At 39.0% G+C, this 16,518-nt stretch overlaps 1 protein-coding gene across 4 annotated transcripts in view; it reads left to right on the forward strand.

The window, feature by feature from the left end:
* Window positions 1-16,518, forward strand: part of ENPP2 (ectonucleotide pyrophosphatase/phosphodiesterase 2) — an 81,853-nt gene that overhangs the window by 13,551 nt on the left and 51,784 nt on the right. For all 4 annotated transcript variants that reach the window (XM_010357787.2, XM_030937932.1, XM_030937933.1 and 1 more), the window contains exons 4-8: window positions 3,383-3,508; window positions 5,642-5,702; window positions 7,384-7,481; window positions 7,704-7,783; window positions 8,560-8,679. In XM_010357787.2, coding sequence (XP_010356089.1) covers window positions 3,383-3,508; window positions 5,642-5,702; window positions 7,384-7,481; window positions 7,704-7,783; window positions 8,560-8,679 — 485 coding nt within the window. The remainder of the gene's footprint in view (window positions 1-3,382; window positions 3,509-5,641; window positions 5,703-7,383; window positions 7,482-7,703; window positions 7,784-8,559; window positions 8,680-16,518) is intronic.

Consider the following 16,518-nt stretch of genomic DNA (forward strand, 5'->3'; position numbering starts at 1 on the left):
ACATATCCTGAATGTGAAGGAATCAAATATCAAATAATAATAAAAGGATGAAGAGAAAAACAAAAGTCTCTGAGATTCTCCTTTGCTGAGGGAGCACTGCCTAGAAACAACCACAGTGATTCAGTGAAACTTTGATAACTCTGTGTGTGTGTTTTCAGTATGTATCTACGTGTGTATGTCTATTTTCCCAACTGTATGTATATATATGCATGTGTGGGAAAGTATCTGTATTAATAAATCTTTATACACATCCTCATTTTGAATGGCTACATAGTATTCCATTGAACTGTTGCAACCTAATTCATTGAGTAATTAAATGAATATTTCCCCGAGTTTTTCTATTGTGAATGGTGTATCAATGAATATAATTTATGCATATTCATACTTTTGCCTATTTTCCTTAAGATAAATTTTTGGAAGTGGGATTTTGGGGTCAAAGTATATATGCATTTTTTAAATTTAAATATACATTACAGAATTATACTTCTGAAAGTTTATGTTTCTACTAAACGACACAAGGGCCTTTCATCACTTCCTTTCAGCACTGAATATTCTTATTTTAAAAAATATTTTTAAAATAATCTGGTAGGTGACCTCCTCCTTATTTTCCAATAAGGTTAAATATTTTTTATGTTTAATACCATGTTTGAAAATTACACAGATGACTGACTTGTCCTTTGTGTATAGTTCACTTTAAACTCTGGAATTATTTTTTATTTCATTCGTACATAATAGTTCTTCAATAAACATAGCTTATTAATAATGATATTCTTTTGTAAGTGATGTAGACATGATTTTCTTATGGAATTAGGATTGGAATAAAAGTTTATTGGTGGATAGAATCACCTTGAATTGAAAAAAACCCACAATATCTCTAGTCAAAGCAACCTTAGAAAATTGCTTATCATTTGGGAAGAGCAGGTCATGGGAAAAGCAATTCTAAGCACTTAATCTGCTCGAGAAGAGAAGGGAATGGAAACGGGATATTGAAAAATCAGAATGGCTGGGCATGGTGGCTCACATCTGTAATCTCAGCACTTTGGGAGGCTGAAGGAGGCGGATCACTTGATGTCAGGAGTTTGAGACCAGCCTGGCCAACATGATGAAACCCCATCTCTACCAAAAATGCAAAAATTACCCAGGCATGGTGGGAGACTCCTGTAATCCCAGTTTCTCGGGAGGCTGAGTCAGGAGAACCACTTGAACCTGAAAGGTAGAGGTTGCAGTGAATTGAGATTACGCCACTGCACTCCAGCCTGGGTAACAGTGAGACTCTGTCTCAACAAAACAAAACAACAAAAAATATCAGAGAACAGAATCAGGATGCAAAGGTAATTCTAAAAGAGTAAAAATTAAATAGAAGTTGCATAGTTTTCTGGCTAATGATTGACCAAAAGGGCCAGGGGTAGCACTTATGCCGAACAACTAATATCTCTTTTTTTTTTTTTCTTTTGAGACAGAGTCTCCCTGTAGCCCAGGCTCGAGTGCAATGGCGCGGTCTTGGCTCACTGTGACCTCCGCCTCTCGGGTTCAAGCGATTCTCCTGTCTCAGCCTCCTGAGTAGCTGGTATTACAGGCATGTGCCACCATGCCTGGCTAATTTTTTTGTATCTTTAGTAGAGATGGGGTTTCACCATGTTGGCTAGGCTGGTCTCAAGCTCCTGACCTCATGATCCGCCCGCCTTGGCCTCCCAAAGAGTTGGGATTACAGGCATGAGCCATTGCGCCTGGTCCATAATATCTCTTTATTAATGTATTCACCTAACAATAGTTTCTCTTGGTAGAATATTACTAAGAGGCAGGATTGCTTTCAAAATCATTCCTTTCCACTTATGACATATTTTAAGAGATAAAGGCCTGAAGTGTTCATGTGTGTTTTAGTTCAGTGACACCTTTCTTGACCATTCTATTTCCTGGAGTAGCACCCTGTTTTCACCCTTTCTCTATCAGTGCCACCTGTTACTTCCTTCGCAACACTTGGCACAAGCTGAAATGATCTTGCTTACTTGTTTACTTGCCTATGATCTGTCTTTTCCAATGGGAGTGTAAGCTCCATGAAGACAGACCTAGTCTCTCCTATTCTTTATGACATCCTAGCACCGAGAGCATGGAAAATATGGTATAAGAGTCAATGAGTAAATTAATTAACCATGAAAGTTCTCAATACAGTAGTTCTGAATTTAAAGAGCTATATTTTATCTCCATAGTCACATCCAGTTCAATTTAATACATATTCATTGAACACCTAGCAGGTGCCAGGCACAGTCTCCCGGGTTTACAGTCTGCCACTGGAAATAGAAGAGCGAAGAGAGAGGTGTTACTTTTCCTGCCATGGAGCTTACACTCTAGCAGATGAAAAAGTCAGAAAACAGCTCTCCTTTTAAAATGGAAAGGTTGTTTTTCTGAATATAAGAATTAAGCAGTGAGCCCTCAATCAGAGGGAAATCTGTAACCCATTTACTTGGCTTGTTGAAAGTAGGAACTCTGACCTGTCTTTGTAGGTAGGACCACACTTGGTCAGTGGTTAGAATCTTGAGCAAACATCGTAATGCCCCCTTTATACTCTTCACATCTTATTTAGGACTTTAACCTCCAGGTGCAGATAGAAACCATGTAGTTGTCCTGTGATTTGTGTTTGAATCACACTGATTAAGGCTAAGCACAGCTACTTTAGGCTGGGCGCGGTGGCTCATGCCTGTAATCCTAGCACATTGGGAGGCCAAGGCAGGAGGATCACCTGAGGTCAGGAGTTTGAGGCCAGCCTGGCCAACATGGTGAAACCCCGTTTCTATTAAAAATACAAAAATTAGCTAGGCATGGTGGCATATATTTGTAATCCCGGCTACTCAGGAGGCTGAGGTGGGATAATCGCTTGAACCAGGGAGGCGGAGGTTACAGTGAGCCGAGACTGCGCCATGGCACTCCAGACTGGGCAAGAGAGCAAGACTCTGTCAAAAATAAATACATACATAAAATAAAAATAAAGCTAAGCATATCCACTTCAGAAAGTAAAAGAGCCAAGCTGTAGAGGCTGTCCCTACAATAATAGGTAGCCCTATCACAAACTTTCGATGCCATAAATGTGTTGGATCCTTTAGGACAATTGGAGAATGGTAGGGATACTTGCTTGCCTTTCAGGGCCCCGTTTTTCCAAAGGAACCCAATTGCATCGTGATATTGTTCTCTGACTTGAAAACTTAGAAATTCATCTTATCTGTAAGTTCTCCAAATGTCATCTGGGCCTCAAGCCAACTCAAATTTCACAAGCAGAGTAAATGATGTGAGATTTTAGCTCACTTCATTGGAAATCCTGTAAGCAATTGTGGCTTCTTTCATTTGGTTAGTGTGCAGCAGTGAAAATGTTTTATTGGGATGATTTTAGCCCGTGGCTGGGAGTGTACTAAGGACAGATGTGGAGAAGTCAGAAATGAAGAAAATGCCTGTCACTGCTCGGAGGACTGCTTGGCCAGGGGGGACTGCTGTACCAATTACCAAGTGGTTTGCAAAGGTACGTGTTTCTTTGGATTGGCCTGAGCTTTAAAAGAATAAAAACTGGAGGTGCTCCAGGAGATCCTGGATGCTAGGAATAGACCACACTGGATATGAGTTTGGGGGGAAGGAATGAATTATCCTTTTTAATTTCTCATGCTTCTTCATTAGTTTTGCTACTCTGCATTTCACTGATCTGAAGTAAAAAGGAAAGAAACTAGAATTTCTTAATTAGACAGAACCATAATAATGAAGAGATTTCTAAATTTCCTGTCTCGGTTTTAGGTCAAGTTTTCTAGAAGCAGAGTCTGACACAGGGATTTGGTACATGCAGTTTATTGAGGAAATGGATATACTGCAGGAAAACCATGTCGGAGGAAAGGGAAACAGGATAGGGAAGTAGGAGTGTGGAGGGGCAAGTGAGGACGTGCTCTCGGTTAGCCTCACCTCCCTCTATTGCTTGCTCTGAAAAGTAAATCCAAGTCACTACTCTTGAGGCAAGGGGCCAGGGCTTTTTCATCCATTGGATGTAAGCTGTTCACCAAGGCATTGACAATGGCCCAGGGATGGGGGTACTTGCTGGTAAAGGGGATGAGGGGACCAGCATTTCCTGTTATACCCCAAAGCCATATATGCATGAGTGTTGGCTTTGTCTGGTTGATTGTGGAATATGATGCTTTTATTCCAATAATTAACAATAGTCAATGGACTACAGAAAATATAAAAGATGCACTTACTCTCTTTAATGGGTTTAAGTTGCCATGCAACCCACTTACAGAAGTTGATGGGAAGATCCAAGAATCTTTATCTATTATTCGTAAGTCACTTTTTAAATTTCTAAATCAAGTCCTTTTCATTATCTCTGATGTGGAAATTTTGAGAAGAAGTTTGTTAAAAGATTTCAGGAAAAAAATCAAGTCAGTTCTGCAATATATAAGGTGTTTAGCTGTGGCAAGAGGTTATTACATTAATATATTTGAAGAATTTCCCCATACAAATAACTATTGTATTGTTAATTTCCCCTACCCAATAATTACGCTTTTATTTTGAAGCATAACATTGGTTGAGAATCTATTCCCCTTTCCTTTTTAATTTTCCTCTGCAGTAAGTGTACCAGGAAGCCACAAAGGCTATTAGAAATAATTTTTTTTTTTTTTAAAAATAAGCCCTTAGTATCATTGATCACTGAATCATTAAACATTGGCTTTTACTGGTTCAAAATTCTAGTTTCAGTACTTTTGTGAGGCCCACATGTGTGCTCTGGGTTACTATATGTGTACTAAATATTCTTTATTTTAAGGAGTGTTGTAGTTACTCCATTGTCCAGTAGTTAGAGTCTTACTGACCAGAGAAGATTTCCAGTTCTCTTTACCTGGGAGGAATTTCTCCAATGTGTTGGTTACGAATTTTACTTCTGTTCAGGACATGTAACTTTTGTTTGTCTTAAAATAATTTAAGGCAAATTCTTTTTGATAATTTTTATTTTCTTCAAAGGAAAGCGTATTTTTTATCTGAGGCCTTTTCTGTTCTCAATTCTCGATAGCGGTAACTCAGGAAAGACAGGTTTATGCTCTTAGATCTTGGTGGAAGACAAAAAATGAAATTCAGTATTTTTTTTCCTTTCTAAATTCAAGGGCTGTATGCAGATTTATTGGCAAATAATCTTTCTATTGTAATCTTCCATTTATTATCTCTGTAGATTCTAAGCTTTTTTTTTCTTCTTTTTCTTTTTTTTTTTTTTTTCATCTAAAGGGAAGTTTTGCCATGCTTTCTATGTCTTTGAGATCTCCGGTGGTGGAGAAAAGAATGTTCCATCTAATGACCAAACAGTTTATTTCTGGAGGGATACAAACATGAAATTTTGTTCACTGACGCCACTGGTTTTTTTAATCTACAAACCACTTAGACTCGGAAGGCTGAAATAAACACCTCGCCACTTGCGGTTATTAAATCTTAGCTTTCCCATCATGTATGGGTGTACTTTATAAGCCAAACCAGAAACTAGATTTTTTTTCAGAATTTTTTTTTTTTTTTTTTTGGTGATACCCCGTAAAGAAAGTATCAAACAGGACACAGATCCCAGAATTGCGAGCTTCAAGGCATGGCATTTGTAATTAGATTCAACAATACATTTACCCGTTTTTCCTTATAGGAGAGTCCCATTGGGTTGATGATGACTGTGAGGAAATAAAAGCTCCAGAATGCCCGGCAGGGTAAGTATATTTTATGACTATTTTGAAGTTTTACGTATGAGCTGATAAACTCTCACAGGAAATGAAAAGTGTTTAGAAACAATGTGAAGCTGAAATCCTTTTATACAGGCAAACTTATGAGTACTTAGGAGGAATTCATCAGTCGAAAGGTTGAAGGTACGTCTTGAAATGGTGACAGTTTTCTTTCCCCCAGTTTTCTCCAATCATCTCTGCACATACTGGGATCTGAACATCCCCTATATTCCACCTCAGCTGAAGATTTTACAAAGTGCATCTGAATATTCTGGCTAAGACTTTTTTCAGTATTGTTTTTTCTGGAGTTCTTGTTTTGCCTATTTTGGGGGGAGTGGGGAATGAAAGAGGAAGTCTAGAGAAACTTTAAAACTATGTTATCCAATAAGTAATTATTACTTTTTGATTACACACCTGTAATCCCAGCACTTTGGGAGGCCGAGGTGGGCAGATCACTTGAGGTCAGGAGTTTGAGACCAGCCTGGCCAACATGGCAACACCCCGTCTCTACTAAAAAAAAAAAAAAATACAAAAAAAAATTAGCCAGGAGTGGTGGAGCGCATTTGTAATTTCAGCTACTCGGGAGATAGAGGCATGAGAATTGCTTGATTCCAGGAGGTGGAGGTTGCAGTGAGCCAAGATAGTGCCACTGGACTCCAGCCTGGATGAAAGAGACCCCCTCTCAAAAAAAGAAGTCATCCAAGACAGTGGGACATCCGGCTTCCGAATGGGAACCTTTATAGCACCAATGACCAAAGAGAGAATTAAATATGGGTGATGTTGAAAAAGGCAAGAGAATTTTTATTCAGAAGTGTGCCCAGTTTCACACTGTTGAAAAGGGAGGCGAACACATGGCTGGGTCAAATCTCTGTGGTCTCTTTGCAGGGAAGATAGATCAGGCCATTGGATTCTCTTATACAGAGGCCCATAAGAACAAAAGCATCACCTGGGGAGAGAATACACTCATGGAGTATTTAGAGAATCCCAAGAAGCACATCCGTGGCGTAAAAATGATCTTCACAGACATGAAGAACAAGGCAGAAAGGGCAGCCTTGATAGTTCATCTCAAAAAAAGCTACCAATGAATAACAACAGGTCACTGTGTTATTTGTTACAAAACAGAAATGTTTCATGACTTTTTAATTTGTACCATAACTTCACAGATCTCATACACAAGAATTCAGATAATGAATGACTGGCAGAATATTTTTGTTGGGCAGTCTTGATTTAACCACGACTGGCTTGTGGTTAAATGGTTAAATGAATGTGTTCAGTTTTTTAATTTAATTTTATTTTTTTGAGATGGAGTTTCACTCTTGTTGCCCAGGCTGGAGTGCAATGGTGCGATCTCAGCTCACTGCAATATCTGTCTCCCCTGTTCAAGTGATTCTCCTGCTTCAGCATCCCAAGTAGCTGGGATTACAGGTGCCCGCCACCACGCCCAGCTAATTTTTGTATTTGTAGTAGAGACGGGGCCGGTCTCAAACTCTTGAACTCAGGTGATCAGCCCGCCTTGGCCTCTCAAAGTGCTGGGATTGTAGGTGTAAGCCACTGCACCCGGCCAAAATTTTTTCTTGGAAATGATTGCTCCCATTATTGAGAATCACTAGGCGTAATGGCAACTCTGTGGCAATAATGTTTCTAAAAGCTTAATGTGTTACTGTTTAAGGTTTGTTCGCCCTCCATTAATCATCTTCTCTGTGGACGGCTTCCGTGCATCATACATGAAGAAAGGCAGCAAAGTCATGCCTAATATTGAAAAACTAAGTAAGTAATTTCCATACTCTGTGTTCTTATCTGTAATCCAGGATATCCACAGTCACCAGTGGGCTGTGGGCTTTGAGATCTATGAGCACGTAGTTTTAAATGTGTTTTATTATTTGAAATACAAAAGTGAAGGCAACACCTGTCTGAGTGTTTATAAAATGGATTTTCTATAAGCAATTCCTGTTGGTTCTCTTGTTCTAATATTTGCAATTCTCTTTCCAGGGTCTTGTGGCACACATTCGCCCTACATGAGGCCGGTGTACCCAACTAAAACCTTTCCTAACTTATACACTTTGGCCACTGTAAGTATTTCTTCAAATGACATATGTTCAAAGGGCTGATTTCATCCTGGAATGACTTTAAAGGGGAGACTTTACTTTTAAAATGTGTTCCTTAGTGTTCAAAGAAAATCTTTCTGTTTTCCATCTTATCTGGGTCGTTTGTTCACAGCAAATGCCTTTTACAACTTTGTGGGCGATTGAACTTCATTCCAACTTTAAAGCTGAAACCTTTTTTCAGGTGCAGTTCTGTTTGAACATATACATTAAACTTCTCTCGAATACCAGAGGGTCTATTGTTTATTTTCTGAATTTGCAAATAAAAATGTTGACTGCAGGGCTATGTTTTAGTTTTCAGGTACTTCAAATTCTATCACTTGTTCTTTAAAACATAATTTATTTATCTTTTTTAAAAATTGATTTGGGGAGGAATAGAATTTAGAAAGAAGGAAAAGTGTATTTAGAAATAGAAACTTCTTTGGAGGCACATGTATACATTCCAAACTAAAGGTTAATTTATAATAATGAAAATTATTGTCATCTTATTAAATTATAGCAGTAAAAAACCCCAATATTAAATTTCTTATCATATCAAGTTTCTCAGACAGCTTGTAATTTTTCCCTTAGATATTATTCACGTTTGCTCAAACAGATACACAGTGAAGGTTATATATGTCTTACATAATTTTGGAAATTAGGTATTTCTATAAAACCTTCTATGCTAAGAAAATTTATACTAGAACTAATATATGTGGATTATTGTATTGTTATTTTAACAATAAATTTGCTTTTACAAAAAGGGGCTGTATCCAGAATCACATGGAATTGTTGGCAATTCAATGTATGATCCTGTATTTGATGCCACTTTTCATCTGCGAGGGCGAGAGAAATTTAATCATAGATGGTGGGGAGGTCAACCGGTAAGTTTTGCATTTATTGTGTGTGTGTGTGTGTGTGTGTGTGTGTTTGTGTGTTCATGTATTGAAACATTTCATCCCCAAATTTGTTAGATGTGGGAAAAATGCATATAATTTCCTCATACTTGGCAATGTTTCCATATTTTGATACTTTTAATATACATATAAACATGAAATATGTGTGTATATGCATTATACATGTATGTATGTATCTGGATATATGTGTATATATTGTATATTTATATATGTATGTATACAGACAAATGTGCACATAGAATATACGTGTATGTATACATATGTGTATGTGTCTCTGTGTGTATATATACGTGCATGTGTGTGAGGCTATGATTATAAAATTGTGAGATGATGAATGTCTTCCCTAGGATTATGGTGGTGACAATGGCGATGAGGTGAATTTCAGAACCATTTTGGCAAAGAATAGATCTCATTGATTTCCCAGATTTAGGGGTATAATGAAAAAGAGAAGTGCATGACTATAACTTCCCCAATATGTTAGCCCTGATGCTATAATAACAGAAACAGGGAAACTTGCTGAAAAAAGGGAACTCACTGAAATCCACAGTAAATTCATGAATTTTTTAATTTAATCTATTTTTTAAAAATCATGGAAGTTAAATACAAAAAGCAGAATCCTACCTTGATACTGAAATAGCAAATTAATACTTTGAAAAGAAATCACTCTGTTTACTTCAGATCAAATGACTGGGCAGAAAATAAAAAGGGTTGTAGGTGGCTTTCTACCTAATGTTTTTCCTGTGACCGTGTGTATGGTTACGCAACTTGCTTTGGTCAGACATGAGCAAAGCAGCATAAAGCCACAGTTGTTGAATGTGCAGAGCTGGGCTGAAGTGTACAAGCTTCTGGCCAGAAGGATCAGAATCACCTAGGAACATATCCCAGGGCACACAGGCAATCAGAAACATGTAGAAGTAAGATGGTAAGTGGTCCCATCTCATTCCAATTCTGATTGGAGACAGTGGCCTCCTGGAGCACTGGTTAGAGAAGAGGGCTGGGAGAACTTTGTGCACTCAACCGTGGCATGACTGGTGGGCAGTGTCTGCACACATCCGTGTATCCACCATGCCTCAATGATCTTGTACCTGGAAATGTTTGTTGCAATTTATGGACAAAATAAGTACTACAAATAGAAATTTTTTCTTAAGGTATCTCACTTTAAGAAAAGGTCATTTGTGATCAAAATATTTATATTGCATAATAGGTAAATCAGTATGCAAGGATAAATAGGAGCTTTTTATTAAAAAAATAAACACTGGAAGACCTCTTGTACATCTGCAGAAAAGTTTCTTTATAATAGATGTTCTGATTCTGCTGTCTTTATTCAGGCTGGACTCCCAGAAGTCCATAATGGCCTAGGGTGTGATCATAGTGAAATTTGTTGACAGGGTGGATTTTTCAAAGTTTATGATAGGGGAATATTTTATGAGTAAACAAAATGATTGAAATTAGAGCTCCATTAAGCTTTCACTAATGGGTCTTTTATATTAATTTGATCATAGAAGCAAACTTACCTGAAGAACCTTAACGGATTAGAGATAAATAGTAATTTTATCAAATTGGATCACCTTACATCAACTGTTGACATAAGGTTTGCCCTGGGTTAGGATGACTCAGAAGAAGACGAGGCCACATATTCATTAACTTCTGCAAAAGCAGAGCAGAGGAAATGCTGTTAACCTGCCCAATGAAGTGAAGTCTCTGTTTCAACTCTGTTTACCTGTTTCCTCACTAACTCCCAAAGTTGACGCATCTGACCAAGTTTAGTACTCTCCTCATGCTGACCAAGATTTGTGGTGAAATTGACTTGTGTTTCTGTCATCTTGGGCAAGATGGCCACCATAAGAATTCCTCAGAGGGGCTGGGCATGGTGGTTCATGCTTGTAATCCCAGAACTTTGGGAGGCCGAGGCGAGTGGATCACGAGGTCAGGAGTTTGAGACCAACCTGGCCAACATGGTGTAACCCCATCTCTACTAAAAATACAAAAAATTAGCCAGGTGTGGTGGTAGACGCCTGTAATCCTAGCTACTCGGGAGGCTGAGGCAGGAAAATTGCTTGAACTGGGAGGTGGAGGTTGCAGTGAGTTGAGATCGCACCATTGCGCTCCAGCCCGGGAGACAGTGCGAGACTCCATCTCCCAAGGCAGGTGGATCACGAGGTCAGGAGATCGAGACCACTCTGGCTAACATGGTGAAACCCTGTCTCTACTAAAAATCCAAAAAAAATTAGCCGGGCGAGGTGGTGGGCGCCTGTAGTCCCAGCTACTCGGGAGGCTGAGGCAGGAGAATGGCGTGAACCTGGGAGGTGGAGCTTGCAGTGAGCCGAGATCGCGCCACTGCACTCCAGCCTGGGGGACTGAGCAAGACAACGTCTCAGAAAAAAAAAAAAAAAAGAAATTCCCAGGAGCATAGTAACTACAATTTAAAAGCACATTTTATTGAAATTTGGCATATTGGAAAAACATATAGACAAATATTGTTGTTTTCTATTATACAGTAGGGTGACTATAGCAAATAACAATGTGGAAGATTTTAAATGTTGTCACTGAAAAGAAATGATAAATGTTTAAAGTTATGGGTATGGTAATTACCCTGATTTGATCATTATACAATGTACACATACATTGAAACATCACACTGTATCCCATAAATATGCACAATTATTATATATCAGTTATAAATACAAAGTAATTAATTAAAAAGAAACTTTAGTCAAAGTATAAGAATATAAGCAACTAAAAGTACTATAAGGAAAATAATTAATGAATATTCTATAAGCATGTATACCATCCTCTCAGAGGCTTCTATATTTTAAAATCACCAGTGAAAAAATATTTATAAAAGTCTTATAAAATTTTATACATATAAGAGAAAATATTTATACAAATCTTAGACTGATAATTAAATTAAATACAATTTATTTTTACTGAGGGACTAAACCATGCAAGACATTTAGCCAAATGGCATAGGGGTCAGATTACATGGTGAATAAGAGCCACTTCTTGTCCTAGCATAAACTTTAGTAGATGGGATGAGGCATTTGTACAATGGCCATTTGAAAATTTGAATCTCACCAGGCATCTTCCAAAAATAATTTAATTTAATCTTTTATAATTTAATTTAATCTTTTTTTTTTAGCCTTGATACAGCCAATTAAACAAAGTCTAGTCTGCTTTTAATTTGCTAATACTCAGCATGCATTGCTAGAAGCAGTCATTTGCTGTAGGACCCTACATTTCTCCTACGTAGTTTAATGCAGTTCCTTAAGTGGCTTGGTTTCTTTGGAAATTCTCTCTGCTACGGTCCTGCAATTTCTAATACAAAGATACTTCCATGGGGTTTTTCCCTGTTCAGTTTAAATCTGGATTCTCAGCAGTGGGAGGAATGAATGGGATTCCTAGGAGTTGACTAAATGTGGAGATTTGAGAAACAAGTCTAATACTCCATCATGATCCAAGTCCTCTGAAGTCAGCATTTCTGGAGTAAGATGTTTCTAAGAGAAGCAGATTGTTATTTTTTAAAATGTATCATTATTATTTTTAACGAGACAAGGTCTCAGTATAGTTACCCAGGCTGGAGTGCAGTGGCATGATTTTGGCTCACTGCAGTCTCAGCCTCCTGGGCTCAAGCAACTCTCCCACCTCAGCCTCCTGAGCAGCTGGGACTATAGGCTCACACTGCCACGCCTGGCTAATTTTTGTATCTTTGGTAGAGACAGCATTTCGCCCAGTTGCCCAGGATTGTCTCCAACTTCTGAGCTCAAGCGAGCTGCCTGCCTCAGCCTCCCAAAGTCTCGTGATCCCGACTGCAACTGTCCAGCAGATGCATTCTTATTACTTAAGTTGCTTGACCTCTAGAGTTGCTCTCTGTCAGTATCGGTGATACAATGAGTTGGAACAGAAACCATTTTAGTAAATGACTGCAGTGTAAAAATGCAAGAAATGTGTGTTTAAGACAGAGACAGCAAGGAGAAGAAGAATGACACAGAATAGAGGTGACTTTCCAGGCCAAAAGGGATTGACTTGATGGAAAGTACAAGTCATCGCTAACCTCTTTTTATCTGTTTTATTGTCCTGATAAAGGGACAACATTTCTTTTCAGGAACATTTAACCTATTCTTTATTCTGTTGTTTCTTTTCCATACACTACTGTAGACCTGCAGTTTTTTTCTCCTTGTACTGTATCCTAATGTCCCTAGTTAGGCCGAGATCTGCTTACCTGGCGCCTTTGCTTAGCAGCCTCTTACTTTTCTTCCAAATTTCGGCTAAAGTGTCTGTCTCCAGGAGGCCTTCCTTCCCTCAGCATTTCCAGCTCTGGCTAAGCAAAGTGACTCTCCTTTGGGCTTTTATATTTTTTCTATCATAAATTTGACAACCTCTTTTTATTTTTATTTTTTCGAAACAGAGTTTTGCTCTGTCGCCGAGGCTGGAGGGCAGTGGCACGGTCTCAGTTCACAGCAACCTCTGCCTCCCGGGTTCAGGTGATTCTCATACCTCAACCTCCTGAATAGCTGGGATTACAGGCGCATGCCATCATGCCTAGATACATTTTTTTGTGTTTTTAGTAGAGATGGGGTTTCACTATGTCAGCCAGGCTAGTCTTGAACTCCCAACCTCAAGTGATCCGCCTGCCTTGGCCTCCCAAAGTGCTGGGATTACAGGTGTGAGCCACCATGCCCGGCCTGAAGTTGGTTTTTCCTTTTGAAGTTGGTTATTCACAGGTCTGCTTTACCCTGTGGGTCCCATGCAGATAGGGACTTGGTGTATTTCTGTTCTGAAGACCCAATCCAGAGCCTGGCTCTGCTGTTGTGTTTTGGATGGAACTGTTCTTTGCTTCCTTCAGGGGCTGTTTTGCCTGTGCTTCCCCTAGGGTAGGTGGCCTTAAGGACAACAGCACTCAATCTCAGCCTCAGCAGCTCCTGGCCACATGCCAACAGCTTCCTCATTCACCTCCTTCTGGCCCTAATCACATGGAAAGCAGCTGCATCGGGCCCCAGTCTCTTCTGCTGCCTCTCCCAACCCTCACATCCTTAATGTGTTCTGATTCTCAGCAATTGATCTGCTGAAGCAAGTGCCCCACTGATCCCCTGGTCTCCTAGAATTCTGTTTATCCTAGCTCATTGCTTTTGAATGCAAAGGAATGATTTCCCTTCGAGGAACTGCTGGAAAGACTACACTAGTAGTTTATGTTTTTTGAAAAAATGTTTTTGGCTAGTATTTTTCTTTTTCCAGACTTCTCCTTTTCTCCCAAAGCTACATGCTGAATTTGAGAAAGTGTTGAATTTCATATTTAACCCACTTGGTTCCTGTAGAGGAAGCTTTTTTGATTCCTGATAAATAGCATATCACAAGATACAATATCATTCCCGTTTGTCCCCTTTTCATAAAGCAGCATCTAGGACACAAATGTCGAAAGCTGGGCCTCCAGATAAAGGAAAGCAATGCAGGGAGTTTTGGGATTAGAGGGAGAAAGCCCAAACCCAGTGTTTACTTAAGTTTATTTTTTTAGCTGTGTGATTATTATTATTTATTTTTACAGACAGAATCTTGCTCTTTCGTCCAGGCTGGAGTACAGTGGTACGATCTCAGCTCACTACAACCTCTGGCTCCCAGGTTTAAGCGATTCTCCTGCCTCAGTCTCCTGAGTAGCTGGGATTACCGGTGCCCATCACAAGGCCTGGCTGATTTTTGTATCTTTAGTAGAGACAGGTTTCACCATGTTGGCCAGGCTGGTCTCGAACTCCTGACCTCAGGCGATCCGCCCTCCTCCGCCTCCCAAAGTGCTGAGATTATAGGCATGAGGTACTGCACCTGGCCTGATTTTTTTTTTTTTAAACCACCCTCTGAAGAAATTTATATTGCATTCAAATTCGAGAAATTTTAACACTTTTATCTCTGAATTAACAAGGAACCCGGAAGCTTCTGTCTCTCTCTCTCTCTTTCTTATAACCTTGTCGGCTTGTATTCACTTTTCTTTTCTGGACCAATATTTTAGTGCCTTTTTTTTTTTTCTCCCCTTGGGAAGAAAATGTGCTTTTCATTTTAAGTATTTTATCTTTTTTGTTCACTTTTTATACTTTTCTGATCATGCTCTCAATTTTCTTTTTGAAAATGTGGTCAACCTGACTTTTACCAAGAATCAGGCAGAATTTTTCTGCTTTTTGATTTTTTTTAGAAGAAATACAAATTTTGCCTTTAAATTACCTCCATGGTTTACACTGAATGCTTCTAAGACACATTGCTTTTTAAAATTGGTTAGTTTTTTTTTTCTGATTAAAAATAAGTTGATTGTCACTGTAAAATTGTTGGAAAGTACAGGAAAATATAAAGAACAAATGATCTTAATTTTGTCATCATAATAACTTTAACATACTCTGTCATTTTCACTCTGAATGCTCCTTCCTTTTGACACTATTAAGACCTCTTCAGTAATCTTTTTTCCCTAAGGATTACTGAACTGAGTTAAATTAACTCTCAGAGCTTCCTGTCGCCCTGATAATGCCACCATCAGCATGTATTCTACAGTATAATATTTGAAAGTGCAGGGCCATTATTTGACAAATTTGTATTAAACAATTGTTTTCCTTTAGGAAACTCCATATTAATCTTAAATTTCATAGATGCCAAGTATTGCCTAGTACAATCTCCTTGGAAATAGCAACGCAGTACATCTAGGAAGTTGTTTGGATATTGAATGTGCTAAGATTGTGTATGTGCAATTAAAATAAGTATGAAAATAGATCCCTTAATATAAGGAACTGGCCTCTTTAGGAACCAGCATGGTTTTACAGTGTGTCCAGCGCTTCATTTGAGCTCATCTTCTTGCTGGTGGAGCTGCTGGAACAAGAATGAATGAAAGTCCAGGACACATTCTGAACCCTGGTTGGGCTGGGGTTCCTGGAGGATGCCAGAATTTGTCTTTAAAGTAGAAAGAGCTTTGGACTAAATGGAGAGAAGGGCTCTCAGAGCAGTCTGAGATTCTTACGTCTCCGAACATCCCAGGGAACCAAAAGTCTGGCCAAGAAGGTCTGGTCCCTCAGAGCCATGTAAATAGGATGAGGCCCTTACCTCTCCCAGGCTGATGAAATTCACCAGCAGCTCAGAACCCACAGACTGAAGAGGGCTCTGTACATTCTCCTGCCCCATCCCTCATTTGCCAGCTACAGTAGCTGTGAGTTTGGGGCTGAGGATTTCTAGAGGCTCCAAGGGGTCTGGAACCCTTTTCAAGCTTTCCCAGGGCAGGTATCCCAGATGATTTTGAAACAATGGCTAAGCTCCTGGATGTTCTCCACCTCCCAGTTACCCATTTCCTCAAAAAATAAGTTGTCACTCTGTAAGAATACTCTCAAAGGCTGGAGACAATGAAACCAGAAAAGCGGCTGGCTGTAGTTCCCAGATCATTTTTGTTTTGGTTTGAGGCAAACCACAGTTCTCTCTCTTATTTGCTTCCATTCTCTTTCCTTAAGTGAGGGGGTTTCTTCTCATAGACTTCTGTTCAGTGGGACACTTGCCATCTTAGGCTGTTTTTAATGTTACTAGAATAACTGGATTATTTATTTCCATTATTGCATAACAATAAAGACGGAAATTTATCGAGTGTTTGCCAGATGTTAAGACACTGGTTAAGGACCTTAAATGTATTAACTCATTAAAGCTTAGAATAATCCTATGTGCTAGATAATATTATTTACATTGTAAAGGAAACAGAAACACAAAGATATTAAGTAACTTGCTAAAAGACTACATGGCTGGTAAGTGACAGAAACAAGGCTTAAAATCCAAGCTGTCTGGTTGCAGAGCCCAGGT

This window comes from Rhinopithecus roxellana, chromosome 9, assembly GCF_007565055.1.
Source record: "Rhinopithecus roxellana isolate Shanxi Qingling chromosome 9, ASM756505v1, whole genome shotgun sequence".
In the NCBI taxonomy this organism is placed as follows: Eukaryota; Metazoa; Chordata; class Mammalia; order Primates; family Cercopithecidae; genus Rhinopithecus; species Rhinopithecus roxellana.